General features: G+C 36.2%; 1 protein-coding gene across 3 annotated transcripts in view; it reads right to left on the bottom strand.

The window, feature by feature from the left end:
* Window positions 1–3,182: 3,182 nt before the first annotated feature.
* The window catches only part of LOC107744247 (polypyrimidine tract-binding protein 3-like), a 73,624-nt gene continuing 62,537 nt past the window's right edge, over window positions 3,183–14,269 (bottom strand). For all 3 annotated transcript variants that reach the window (XM_016557778.1, XM_016557777.1, XM_016557776.1), the window contains 7 exons: window positions 13,784–13,858; window positions 11,849–11,988; window positions 10,034–10,067; window positions 9,530–9,622; window positions 7,511–7,727; window positions 7,048–7,125; window positions 3,183–6,277 (listed from right to left, as the gene is read on the bottom strand). In XM_016557778.1, the coding sequence (XP_016413264.1) occupies window positions 6,145–6,277; window positions 7,048–7,125; window positions 7,511–7,727; window positions 9,530–9,622; window positions 10,034–10,067; window positions 11,849–11,988; window positions 13,784–13,858 (770 nt within the window). In that variant the 3' untranslated portion in view covers window positions 3,183–6,144. The remainder of the gene's footprint in view (window positions 6,278–7,047; window positions 7,126–7,510; window positions 7,728–9,529; window positions 9,623–10,033; window positions 10,068–11,848; window positions 11,989–13,783; window positions 13,859–14,269) is intronic.

The following is a 14,269-nucleotide window of genomic DNA, read 5'->3' on the forward strand; positions in this document are numbered from 1 at the left end:
GGTCAATTGCATCATAATAAAGCAATAAAATATTTCAGTCTGAACAGTGCTGCATTAGTTCCAATTCAATTAAATCCTTTGGTTTCAGTGGTTAGTTTGTTGTTATGGTCTCGTATGCTTTAGAGTAAAGCTTTTTAATGGAGTCGATGACGATATCAGCAAAAAGTGTAACCGCTTATCCGTTTTACAGATCGTGGCGTCTATCCGGAGCAGTTCATGAAATACAGAAAGCGAAAGGCGGTTCGAATGAATCCATAAGGGCCTGGTAACACATTCAGTATCACAAATGAGTCTCGTTTGACGGGGGGAAGGATATGGCTTGACCTTTCTGAGGGAAACGAACAGAACAGACTGCGGGACACTCGTAACATGATCGAGAGTGGAAAATACAAGAAGTTTGTTGGTTTCTGATATACAGCCAGGAAATAAGTTACAAATAAGCTAGATGAAAGGCACATAAACTTTGGTCCTGCATTATTTGTGACTTTTTCAGTAAAAAACCTGGAAAAAACCATACACGTGTGTAACTGTTCGCGTAAGCGCGGATATCGATGAGAAAATGTCTTACAACACAGCGGAACGTTGTTGCCTGAGTCAAGACGTGGTTGGAAAATGTTACGCTTCGAGAAACAAAAACGAATGACTTCTTGTGACTTCTGTGACACGTTTATGGAGTCTGGCTTTTCTCCTGTTGATAAATAAAAAGCATCGCAGCCGGAAGCAGATCGACTTCGCGTCTATTTCGCCTTCCGAGCACTTCTGACGGACCTGACCTCTAGCGATCGCTCTCGTTCCCGTTTGCACACATCGGTGGATGTTACAGACCCAGAACTGCTGTTGTGAAGAGGCAGAGTGACAGACAACAATCTTGAACCAGTTTTCACACTCTTAATAAAGAAAATCAACAAACCCCAAAAAAAGAACAAAAAGTATCACAACAGAGCAAGAACGAAACAGGCCAAAACCCCTAAAATGAATCAATTATAAGATACAGTAAATAAGATACAACTCCAAAACACACAGGCGGAGGCCTCAGACATCAGCATCACGCATCAGCATCATAGCAAAATGGAAGGCAGACCTGAACACTTAGAGCGAATGCTGTGGGCTTCTGGGTCTCTGTGCGCTTGTTCCGAGGCAAATTTAGACTGATCGTATGTATTAGGAGTTTCATAATCATATTAGAATGACAGAACAGAGATGATATCAAGCAGATCACACTGTATGATATAGTCCAGATATTGATTTCAGAGTGGTCCTTCGCCGGCATCGCATTATGGTTTGTGGGAGGTTGCCAGAATGCTGCTATATGGTTGCTGAGATGTTCGGAGTGGTTTTAATGCGTTGCTATGCGGTTGCTAGGGTGCTCTGGTGGTTGCTAGGTGGTTACTTACTGGCCCAAAGTAAAAAGAGCCCACCTCCAAATCTCAAGATTAGTGGTCGACCCATATAGATTTTTTTGATGGCCGATATCTTAGAGAGCATGGTGGCCGATATAAAGCCGATATATCACCACACTATTTCATTTAAAGATAGTAAAACACATGCATAACAATTGCTAAAATTAAATTTATATTTATTTTACATAATATTTACTGAATTTTATCATTTGAAAATTAATAAATATGAAAAAATTTACTTAATTAAAAATAAATCTGTAAAATAAATACTTTTAATTAGATGGTCATTTTTTATGCAGTCAACAAATGCACATTTCAGAGGATCTCACAGCTGAATTCAATAAAATTTGCAAGGTTAGTCAAATTTACTACATACTCAAAGACTTTAGTTTAAATTAATTGTGTATTTGCTGACACTTGATGAGGAAGTATTATAGTGTTTGCTTTTCTGTTACCAATAATAGAAAAGCAAACGCTATAATACCGTTTAGTATGGTACTGTGTAATAATTTATTATTCAGAACTGGTAAACTAATGAAGATGGAGGACGGGAGCTGTGTGCGTTTAAGCACTGACGTTCTCAGCGCTGTCAGAATAAATGTCCCGCGCGCCATCAAAATAAAAGTCTTCTGAAATATCGGGTAAACAGGAATAAAAAAAAAGCCAAATATCGGCCGATATATCGGTCGACCACTACTCTAGAAACAACTTGGGTGGCTCCTTTAATGTAAGTCACTGGGAATTTTTTTTTGCCCGTTTTAGTATTCGTCTGGCAAAAAAGTGTGATCACTTAGAAAAGAACAAAAACTTCACAGATGTGCTCATAACAGCTCAAATTCATACTATTTAATCAGAACAATACGCAAGCTTACAGCAACCTCTGTCTTCGAGCGCGAAATATTTATATCAGAGATTGAGGAACATTTTTTGGCCTAGAAAGGCTTTATGTAACAATGGTACGCGGGTCTAGCATACATATGTACACACACACACACACACACACACATCAGCGAGGGAGAATAGAGACCCACAGCATGCTCTGAACATCGTTGAGTTCACCGTTCATTTTTCTAATAAGAGCATTCACAGCACCATACATCATAACTTACATCTCATTTCATATTAAGACCACATGGTACTGAGTCCCCACAAAAATGCACATCTATAAGAGCTACACAACAAAAAAAATAAAAATAAAAATCAAGATCAAAATAAATCAACCCTCTCACCAATCCCACAAAATAGTACATAAGATATTTTAGGTAAAATTTCTAAAACCTATTTGATTATGAACACATAATAAGGCACGTAATAAGAAATTAGGTAAATACACAGTAAATATGATTTTTTTTTTTTTATGATTTCTTGAATGATTATAGTGGTACAAAAACCCGATGAGGTTTTAAATTAGATTTTTTTTTGCACATCTATAAGAGCTACACAACAAAAAAAATAAAAATAAAAATCAAGATCAAAATAAATCAACCCTCTCACCAATCCCACAAAATAGTACATAAGATATTTTAGGTAAAATTTCTAAAACCTATTTGATTATGAACACATAATAAGGCACGTAATAAGAAATTAGGTAAATACACAGTAAATATGATTTTTTTTTCACCATGATTTCTTGAATGATTATAGTGGTACAAAAACCCGATGAGGTTTCAAATTTGATTTTTTTTTCTCTTCCATAAAAAAGAACAAATTACCAAAAATAAGTAACTTTTTTTTTTTTCTCAAAAAATCTTGACAATCCTTAAGATATATAGACCTGAATAGTTTTGCTTTAAGACTGTAAACTTCAACAAAATTCAATTTCTTTTGAGAAGTGAAAGCGAAGTTTCGAATCGCTTCAGGTGAAATCAGTCAAAGACAAAAAAAAGTCACTATCCCTTGCCTTGCATGAACATGAAGATTCTTGATTTATTTCATAACTGTGACTCAAACGGATATTAATAGAGGATATAGCACACAGGCACAGAAGCTGCTCCCTTTAGATGCTACTCAACAGGTCTACGGTGACCTTCCTTGGAATGTTAAGGCCAGATTTTCACTAAATGAGACAGCGCCTTGCTCGCACGCACAAGGGAGTCATCATATATCATCATATATGAGAGAGTCCTGATAAAACCGGTAATAATACACTAGTACTAACTAAACGCATACATATAGAATCAGCTTCTGCATGTGCACACCATTGCCATGTTCCAAAACCTAGTGAGCTGTCTACTTAGACAGCATTTTAAGGCATCACAGGCATGCTCCCGGCACAAAGGCTGTTCCAGCCTTCTAAGATATCTAATTTTGGCCAAAATCTAAGGCAGCATTGCATGTATCCTTTGTGGATAAGGCAATCCCAGAATGCACTGGGAAGCTCATTCAAGATGGTGGGCGAATCAAGGCAAATGTCGATTATGAATAAACGTATAATTTCCTGAATACAGAAAAATATACATTTGTTTGATTAAAAATGGTTTATTTTGACTGCAGTGGCGATGTTTCGTATGAGGCCAAATACCCTAAAATTGAATCAACTGATTCAGGAGTTAGCATGTAGCTAAGCTAATGTTGCAATAACCTGTGTATAAACATAAAGCACACGTAAATATTGAGCATTTTCTATGTATTTTTACATTTACATAGTGTGTGATATTTGTCGCAGTGCACTGCAACATCTCTAGACTGTCTATAGTTAATAAAGCCAAAGTTCCAAATTTGTCCATTTGTCCTGTTGTCGGAAGTAGCACAAAAGCACAGATTACATCAGAAATAGTGCCGCATCTAACGTAGACAGAAATGGGCTCTTTTTATTTTGTACTGCATTATCAGCTTTGCAACATGCTAACATCTAACTGAACTAAAATCAATAGAGTCCTCCAATGCCAGGCTTCAAATGCTGCTCGAAACTCGTAATGTATCAATTTTTGAATGGAATCTATGGAGGAAATGCTAGTTTTGGTGTGAGCTATATTTGGATCTTGCTGCCAAAAAATCCACAGGATTTTGATGGTCTCCGTCAATGATTATTGACTGTTGCAAGTATTTCCATGATGTCAAGGTCTTTGTGTGATTGGCTTACAAGATTCATCTAAGTTGACCGTTTTTTTCCCCAATGATACAGACTCAGAGTTTACCATCTCCACCTCTCGAAGAAAACCTCTGGTCTGGACTCTATTGGAGGCGTGCAGCAGCTCGCTAGGTTTTGGAAACTAGGTGGCGTCTCCATATCATTCAGAGTCGCTCTTTCCTTAAATATTTGGTTTGGTCAGATGCAGAGGCATTTAGTGTGGGACTGCAAGGCAAAAGAGAGTGCCGCCCTCTTTTTTTGCTGTGACTCAATGGGCTTCACTACAGTTTCTACAGAGCCCATGGCTGCAAACTCTCACACCTGTGGCCAGAGCCGAGGAGTGAAAGAACAAAGTAAAGAGCACAGAACCTTCTGCCCCTGTGTGGAAAGATGGAAAACAAGAAGAACGAAAGGAAAAGACTCAACTAAGAGCAAGAAGGGGAACAGAATGGAGGAAATCATCAATTTCCCATCGAGATCACGGGCTATACCATTCACATTGAGAATTTCACTTAGGAGGCGGAGCCTACTATCAGGCTGGGCATTGCTGATTGGTGCGTTCCAGTAAGGTTGACAGCTGGCCGCGAGTTTTCTGGAATGATCGTGCATGTTTGAAAATGTTCGCCCCGGTTCAGAGGAACCCAATCGACTGGACAATGACATTGCAGATGTTCTCTGACAGCATTGCAGGTGCAGAGAGCCCACGAAAGGCTCTATAATATGTATTATAAAATTTTCATAATACAAGAAAAAAACAAATCACGCCATTCACTATCTATTCACAGATGCCTACCATCTGGCTATACATCTTTGCACAGTAAACAGATATGAGGATGCCAAACATTCCCCACGGTGCCTGTCTTCAATTCAAATCAATCAAAGTGCCGAGAAACAAAAGGTTTGTAAGCCGAAACAGCTGCGAATTTTGAATGCACTCATTCTTGAATCCATAGCACTCTTGTTTTAATGCTACTCTGAAGAAAAAGGACAAGCCCATTGGTCGAGGCCGTCGCTACAGATTCTTTTTTTTTCCAGCAGCACCTTGATGATGACGTCAGCGACATTCAAACGGTGACTGTGCGTTCAACACATCCCACGGGAAATGGGACGCTCCGTTGAAACAGCCAATGAGAATGAAGGTGTCGTTTTTTGGGGGCGGCACAGAGGAGACTCCGCCCTCACTTAGGTCTGGTGTAACAAGGCCATTGGGCTACAGGAGCGTCAGTCTCCAATGTAATCGGCAAGTGTGCGGTGAAGAAACTTTCTCAGCATTGACTTTTTTGAGAATGTTCACGTGTTAGTTTGCGTTTCACATCAACGAAGTCCTCGCCAATCGACTAAAGAGGGAGTCCTACTTCCTCCACACGGAGGTTCCCAGAAACGTCACATTGTCATGGATATCCCATGTGTCTCCAGCCCTGGTTTCGTGAGAGTAAAACAAACTCACTCTCAGACTGTCTAAAGGTTCTGCAGTAGTCTCTTATTTGCTTTTTTTCTTTCTTTTTTTGTTTTTTTTTGTTTGGAAATCTCTAAAACTACCTCATGAATATCTGTAATGTTTTTTTAGAGTTTGTCAGTCAGTCTTATTCTCTGAACGAAACAGTCAGACTGCTGAAGGTAGAAGGGCTGGTATGGGGAGGATGGGGAAAGGGTGTGTTTGTAGTGAAGGGGGTGCTAGATGGTGGATTTGGAGAAGGACACTCGCAGATGGTGGTTTTCTCCCAGGTCGTGGTTGTGGAGGTCGATAAGAGCCTGGATGGCTTCTTCCACCGAACCCAGCTGGATCAGTGCCATCTTGCGGTCCTTCCTATTAATCATATATGGATAATGAAAATCAGACACTGGGTGATCCTGAAATTTAGGACCAGTTGGTCCAATGAGAAAGAAAATGTAAAAATCTTTTGATCACATTTGTGTTGGTTTAGAATGGTTTTGAAAAACATTTACAGCATTTCCAACAAAATTGTTTCAATGACTGCTCTAGTTTTAATGACTACTCTAAAATTGTCATGTGGGGTAACCATCAACTAAAAAGGTATATTACAAAAAACACAACTTAAAGGGATAGTTCACCCAAAAATGAAAATTCTGTCATCATTTACTCAAGTGAAGAATGTTGGTAACCAAACAGTTGCTGGTAGCCATTGACTTCCATAGTATTTTATCCATACTATGGAAATCAATGGCTACCGTCAAATGTTTGGTTACCAACATTCTTCAAAATATCTTCTTTTATGTTCAACAGAAGAAAGAAAGTTATTAGTTAATGATGACAGAGTTCTCATTTTTGGGTGAACTATCCCTTTAAACAATGTAAAAAAGGAATGTCCTTTTCTGCTCCTAGAGGGCCACCTAGCTACACATGCTTCCCTAGCAAACTTAAAATCCCTGTTCACTTTTTAGAAGATCATATAGACAGTGTTTATAACATTCCATTTATGTGTTTTCACAAAACAACTCATCCTTATCGGCCATGTTGTCTTGAAGAAAGGTACAAGCAGACTCTTCCCCGTGTGAACAAATACTTCTTAAAATAAATGAAGGCTGAGAACAAAAACAAATGTGAAGAGAACTCACTGGAAAAACTTGAAGGCCTTGACTGTGTATCCAGAACTGGCAAACAGGTCTTTCAGAAAATCATCCGTAGTGGAGGGACTGCAAAACACAGTGTTTACAAAGGACAAAAAATAGCACCTTATCTGATGCCAACAATAATGCAAAACTTCTAGTGGAGTCAAACAACCGCTAGTATGATAATATGTGTGGGGCGATATGAATAAAAATCATATATCATGGTATAAGTAATTTTACAAAACTGTAATATTATGCATCACAATGATGTTTCTTTTTCTGGAAATTCAAACAACAAATGTTTTATATATTGCAATGCAGCCAATGTCTATTTTTCTGGTGACCCCCTTCCCCTAATTATGCTTAATTAAGTTAGTCCAGCAAAACTGGGTTGTTTTTTGTAGCAGTTTTGTAACATGCTGTATTGAGCGTGTGGTGCCCGATGTGTGGGTGTGTGCCAGTCACTCACGGGATATTTGAGAGGTGCAGGGTGGCGGAGGGAGGGAAGATGTTCTGGAAGTTCTTGGAGCCGGGCTTTTTGAAGCGGTGCAGCGGGCTCCCACTGAAGTCTTTGGTCAGGCCCTGGTCCTCCTGACCCTCCCTGGGGAGCTGCACCGTCTGGTGCTTTGAGATGGTCACACGGATCACCTTACCGTGCAGACGCTGACCGTTCAAATGGCTCATCGCTTCACAAACAAACCCAGAGATAATGTGTTACAGATAAGCTTTAACCCTGAGACACATCATATTACACTTACACTGAACAAATCTTTTTCTTACATTTGAACAACAAAAACTCATGCATAAGAGTTTTTTCCCCAACATTTTTCACTCATACTCACACACATACATTTTGGCTTCATTCATAAAACACAAGCAGAGAGCGAAGTTCTGAGTAAATCATTTTGTTATAAAATGTAAACAATTACTGTATCAAATTTTGAGGAATTCATTGTTAGGTAAATGTGTGTAAATCAATAGCAAAACCATGCCTACATAAATTCCTGTGTAAATCATATATGAAGCCATTCTTATGTCAATTTCTGTGAATAATTCACCAAACCTTTTTATGTAAATTTGTGTAAATCTTTTAGAAATTGATTTATACATAAATGTACTGTATAAAACATTGATACAACCATTCTTAGGTTCGTTTCGTTGTAAATTAATAACAAAACTATTCTTAAACTTCTACTAACAATGAACTGTACATTTTTCACAAAACCATTCTTACCTTAATTTAATTTAAATCAATAGCAAAACCATTTTTACATAAATTTCGGTGAAAATTGTGCATAAAATCATTCTTATGCAAATTTCTTTTAATAGTTTTGTGAAACATTTTAAAGTAAATTTGTGTAAATTACTTGCAAATTGATTCAAACACAAATTACTGTATAAAACTTTGATAAAAACAAAGTTAATTTTTTGTAAATTAACAGCAAAACTATTCTTACATAAATTTCTGTGTACTGTACATTTTTTTGCAAAATCAATATTATGTTAATTTAAGTCGATGGCAAACTTCCTAAAAAAAAAGATTTCCTACTGTAAATATATCAAAAATTTTGATAAGTAATATGCATTGCTAAGAACTTCATTTGGACAACTTTAAAGGCGATTTACTCAATATTTAGCTTTTTTTTTTGCACCCTCAGATTCCAGATTTTCAAATAGTTGTATCTCGGACAAATATTGTCCGATCCTAACAAACCATACATCAATGGAAAGCTTATTTATTCAGCTTTCAGATGATGTATAAATCTCAATTTCGAAAAATTGACACTTAAGTCTGGTTTTGTGGTCCAGGGTCACATTTTGTAAATTTCTGTGCACTGTACATTGTTCGCAATTGTTTCGTAAATTTCTATGTAAATCATTCTCAAAAACACAAAATTTACACGCAAATAATGTGCAAAATCTAAGTGTAAATTGTAAATGTAGAATTTGATATGAAAGTTTACACAAGAATGTTTTCACAAGCAATTTACACATTAATTTTTTCATCCACTCCTAAACAATTCAGGCCGACAACCACCATGCACCTTTGCATTAAATCAATAATTAAATAAATAAATCCATGTTTTTTTGTTTATAGCTACGAGACAATAAAACATCATTATCAAGCATCGCAATCTGCAATCAATCAATACTTCAGAGCATTCGCTCCTGCATTTAAATATGGTTATCACAACCAAACCTTTGCAGTGTGTACAAGTCCTTTCATTTCTCTTTGCACCATTTCATAATCTATTATTAAATTGCATCAGAATATTCCTATGTATCTAAATTATGAGACATTTAGTAGAAAAAAAAATGCAATCTTTATAAATATTTCATTCATGGTTCTGGCTACATCCACCAGCGATACAACCAGATTGATTTGTAGCTTTAACACAGACACAGAATACGCCGATAAAGACGCCTGATCAAAGAATGAAGAGAATGTATCGAGATGAAAAGGATTTCAGTGTAATGCCTGGCGTACCGAGCTGGGCTTGCGTGGCGTCTGCCATCTGTATTAAGGCATTCTCTTTCTTGTTGAACAGAATCTTGACTCGGTGAACATCTCCATACACTCCTGCCGGGATAAAAGAGAAATTTAGACTGTTCATGCTCAAACACGCCGTGAACACAATTTACAGCAAATAACCCGCTATCTGCCGATCTCAGTGTTTCATTATTGAAGGCAGAGGGCGACAGTAACTCCTCACATGCTCAGATGAGCAAACATTTTAAAGGATATCACTCACACTAAGGTCTGTCTCTGATGTTGACAGTTATTAAATTGTAGGGACAATAACAATGGCTCACACTGAGCGTGTGTATGGGAGAATCTGAACATTCATATGACGGGTCACAATCTGCAAATAATCTCCCGACTGTGTGTTTGTAAGGAAATGGTCTCATCGCTCAGCTTCTATCCTCTACTGCCTTCATAAAATCAGCCGTCTGCTCATCTAATCTGGAAGAGTAATAAATTCGTCCTTACCGAATAAAATGAAGAGCCCGTGTGGTGTTATGCTCTGCAAGAGATGGGACATTATCATAGAGATCACTCAGTACTGAAATGTAAAAAGCGCTGGAAAAAGATGAAATGAGTATGTGTAAAATGTATGAAGAAACATTAATAGATGTGGTGATTGACACTGATCACTTCAATGTGAGTGCTGGTCACTAACGCTGCAGAATTAAATGAAGAAAGTGTCTTGTGACATCAATTGCTGAGACTGAATAAAGATGCATGAAAATAGGTTTGGATTAGCTCATATGACGAGAAAAAAGACTGGAGGGAATCACTGTAAATGCACTGATATTTATGGTCAGTGAGTGTTTATACTCCTATCATAGTCTCTGTGCAATACTATAAGCAAAGTAATGGCTCAGATTAGTCCAATAGACCTATACATACACGTACATTTTTAACAACAAAAAAGCATTTTATGCAAACATACATACCAGAAAAAAACTACAAATAAGTGTATATTTATACCATTATATATTTTATATAAATAAGAAAATAGATATTCCACAAAAATGTGAAGCAGCACAACTGTTTTCAACATTGATAATATTAATAAATGTTTCTTGAGCAGCAAATCAGCAAGCAATATTACAATGTTTTCTGAAGTATCATGTGACACTGAAAACTGATGCTGAAAATTCAGCTTTGATCACAGGAATAAATGGCATTTTACTATTTATTCACATAGAAAACAGTTATTTAAAATTGTAATAATATTTCACAATTTTTACTGTATTTTTGATTAAATAAATGCAGTCTTGGCGAGCAGAAGAGACATCCAAAAACTTAAAAACAAATTATATTATATATAATAATAATAATAATAACAATTATATATATATATATATATATATAATTTCTGGATGACAGTATCTAGATATGTAGTCTAATTATCAGTATCATCCATAAAAAACAATATTGGTGTCAACATGTAAAATAATAATAATAATAATCATCATCATCATAATGTTCATAATAATAATATTAATTATTATTATTATTTAGGCAAGTTATAATACTATTAATTAGGAATTAGGGTTATTATTACAATGAACTAACCCTTAAAAACATTCTTGTAACTAGAAATAAAATAAACAAACAGAAAGGAAAAAATACATATATTTCAGAATATATATTTTCTTTTAGATTAACTTGATGTACTAATATAACTAAAAATTTCAAATGAATAAAAACTACACAGACATAAATAATAGAAATGACAAAAACAACAAAATGTCTAAAACTTTAAAATGAAAAATAGAATATAGACAGAGAGACAGACAGAGACAGACAGATAGACAGACAGACAGATAGACGGACAGATAGATGGACAGATAGATGGACAGATAGACAGATAGATGGACAGACAGACAGACAGACAGACAGATAGATAGATAGATAGATAGATAGATAGACAGACAGACAGACAGACAGACAGACAGACAGACAGACAGATAGATAGATAGATAGATTAGATACATAGATGGATAGATGGATAGATGGACAGACAGACAGACAGATAGACAGATAGATAGACAGATAGATAGATAGATAGATAGATAGATAGACTGATTCAGAATTTTGACAAACCACTATGGTCTTAAATGCTTTTTGAAGGGCACTTACAGTATAATTGTAAACTCTTTCCTACAGCTGTAACCAATTTTATGCCATATAAATGAGAGATTTGTGGTGAAAGGGCTCACAGAGAAGGGTTAGTCGCTTGTGTTGACATCAGTTATGTCTTGGGATGGTGGTGTTGAGGGTGGGGGGGAAACTCACTTCGGGGTTGAGGTTGGAGACGAGGAGCACAGAGTGGATGGTGGTGGGGGCCATGCCGTGGATGGTCATCCGTCCTGTCATTGCTGATGAAGGGATGGTGAGAGGTCCCAGAGCACCAGGCATCGTCTGCATAGACAGACCTGAGCGGAGCGCAGCCCGGCGGGAGGAGGGCAGATGGGGAGAGGAGACGGGAGAGGAGGGGTAACGTAAGAGAGAGGAAGGGAACCTACTAGAACAATCGTCCGTTTTCATAACCTGTTGCCGCTCTTTCAGATAAACAACATAATGTCTTCTTGTAATAGCTTATTAAATCAATGTGTTCAGGCATGCTGGGTAAATTTAGTCCAAATGAGTATTGAATTGGATGGTCGGGGTAGTAAGAGGTTTAAATAAAGCCAGCAGAGATCAGGGTCAGGAGTGTGAAAACAGAGCCAAGCTTGAGGGTGAAACAGCATTCACAACATGCTTAATATGTGAAGGACAAATTATTTGAATTGAGGGAAAAAATATTCAGTGGTAAATAATGTAGGATGGGAAGATCTGATATTAAAATACTGATATATTTGTAATGATATTAATGGTACTTTTATTTGACTGAGGCCTTGATTATGCCATAATTTTTGTGACAGAAGTGGAGAAAATTATTTCATTTGGAACAACTCGAGGGTGAATACATGTTTAATTTTCAATATGTTAAATAATACACTTCTGTTTGAATGTTTGGGGTCTGTATGATTTACAAAAGTTAATAATTTTATTTGGCAAGGATGCATTAAATTGACCAAAAATAAAGACATTTATAATGTTATAAAAGATTTCTATAAAAAAAAATGTTGGTTTCCACAGAAATATTAAACAGCACAACTGTTTTCAACTTAATAATAATAATAATAAGAAATGTTTCTTGAGCAGCAAATCAGCATATTATTATGATTTCTGAAAATGATGCTGAAAATTCAGCTTTGCATCGCAGAAATAAATTTCATTTATTACAATAGAAAATAATTATTTTAAATTGTAACAATATTTCATAATATTAATGTTTTACTGTATTTTTGATCAAACAAATGCCACCTTGGTGAGGAAAAGTGATTTCTTTCAAAAACATTTTAAAATCTTACAGACCCCAAACTTTTTGACAAAAAAAAATGTTGGTTTCCACAGAAATATTAAACAGCACAACTGTTTCCAACTTAATAATAATAATAAGAAGAAATGTTTCTTGAGCAGCAAATCAGCATATTATTATGATTTCTGAAAATGATGCTGAAAATTCAGCTTTGCATCGCAGAAATAAATTTCATTTATTACAATAGAAAATAATTATTTTAAATTGTAACAATATTTCATAATATTAATGTTTTACTGTATTTTTGATCAAACAAATGCCACCTTGGTGAGGAAAAGTGATTTCTTTCAAAAACATTTTAAAATCTTACAGACCCCAAACTTTTTGACAGCAGTGTATTTAACTCATATTAAAATTTTAAATTATAACATTTTTAAATAAATATTATGTGATTAATATTAAATGTTGTCTTTAAGAAAACATTAATTAAGACTTAAGTAAAGCTGCACAGTGACTTTAGATATTACATTTTATTATATGAAAAATGTAATTAAAGAGCAATGTAATACACTTAAATTGGATGCATTGATCGCATCAATCAAAACGGTGCGAACCAATCAATAGCCAATTCCGAATGCAAAGCTTTCAAGCTGTTTTCAAATGTAACGTCAATACTTCTGTTTGTGTTAGTCCCTCTTCACTTTGCTCATTTTGCTGGTGTCAGTCTGCAGATGCGTCTTGCAAGTGGCTCAGGTAATGACACTGTAATACCTCTGTTATTCAGTCTGAAGACTGTCGTGAGCCGCACGACGCTGCCTCCATTACTGAGATGAGATGTGAGAGTGTGACTGTGTCGGAAAGCTTACCTGCCTGATGGAAACCGATAGCAGGGGCGAAACCAGCCGCCCCGGGGTATGGAGAGGAAATTATCCCAGGAGCCCCTGCGCACACACACACACACACACAGACACACACACACAGGGTCAGCAACTGCAAACAACTGATTTATAAAATGAGAGCACAAGCACATAACAGGATAGTGATAGCAGTGTGTGTGCATCTACACTGACATAAATGACACCTATTCTTGAGGCAAAAGATTTTAATTAAAAAACTAAAATTCATTTTGATATTTCTTCGGGGGTGTAAAATTATACTTGTATCATTGTGATGCAACTGCTTTGATAACAATAAAGATAAAAGCATTGTTACCAAGATAAAAAATAAACCTATATATATATATATATATATACAGTGGGTACGGAAAGTATTCAGACCCCCTTAAATTTTTCACTCTTTGTTATATTGCAGCCATTTGCTAAAATCATTTAAGTTAATTTTTTTTCCTCATT

The sequence above is a fragment of the Sinocyclocheilus rhinocerous genome, unplaced genomic scaffold, assembly GCF_001515625.1.
Source record: "Sinocyclocheilus rhinocerous isolate Xijiao unplaced genomic scaffold, SAMN03320098_v1.1 scaffold317, whole genome shotgun sequence".
Classification (NCBI taxonomy): Eukaryota; Metazoa; Chordata; class Actinopteri; order Cypriniformes; family Cyprinidae; genus Sinocyclocheilus; species Sinocyclocheilus rhinocerous.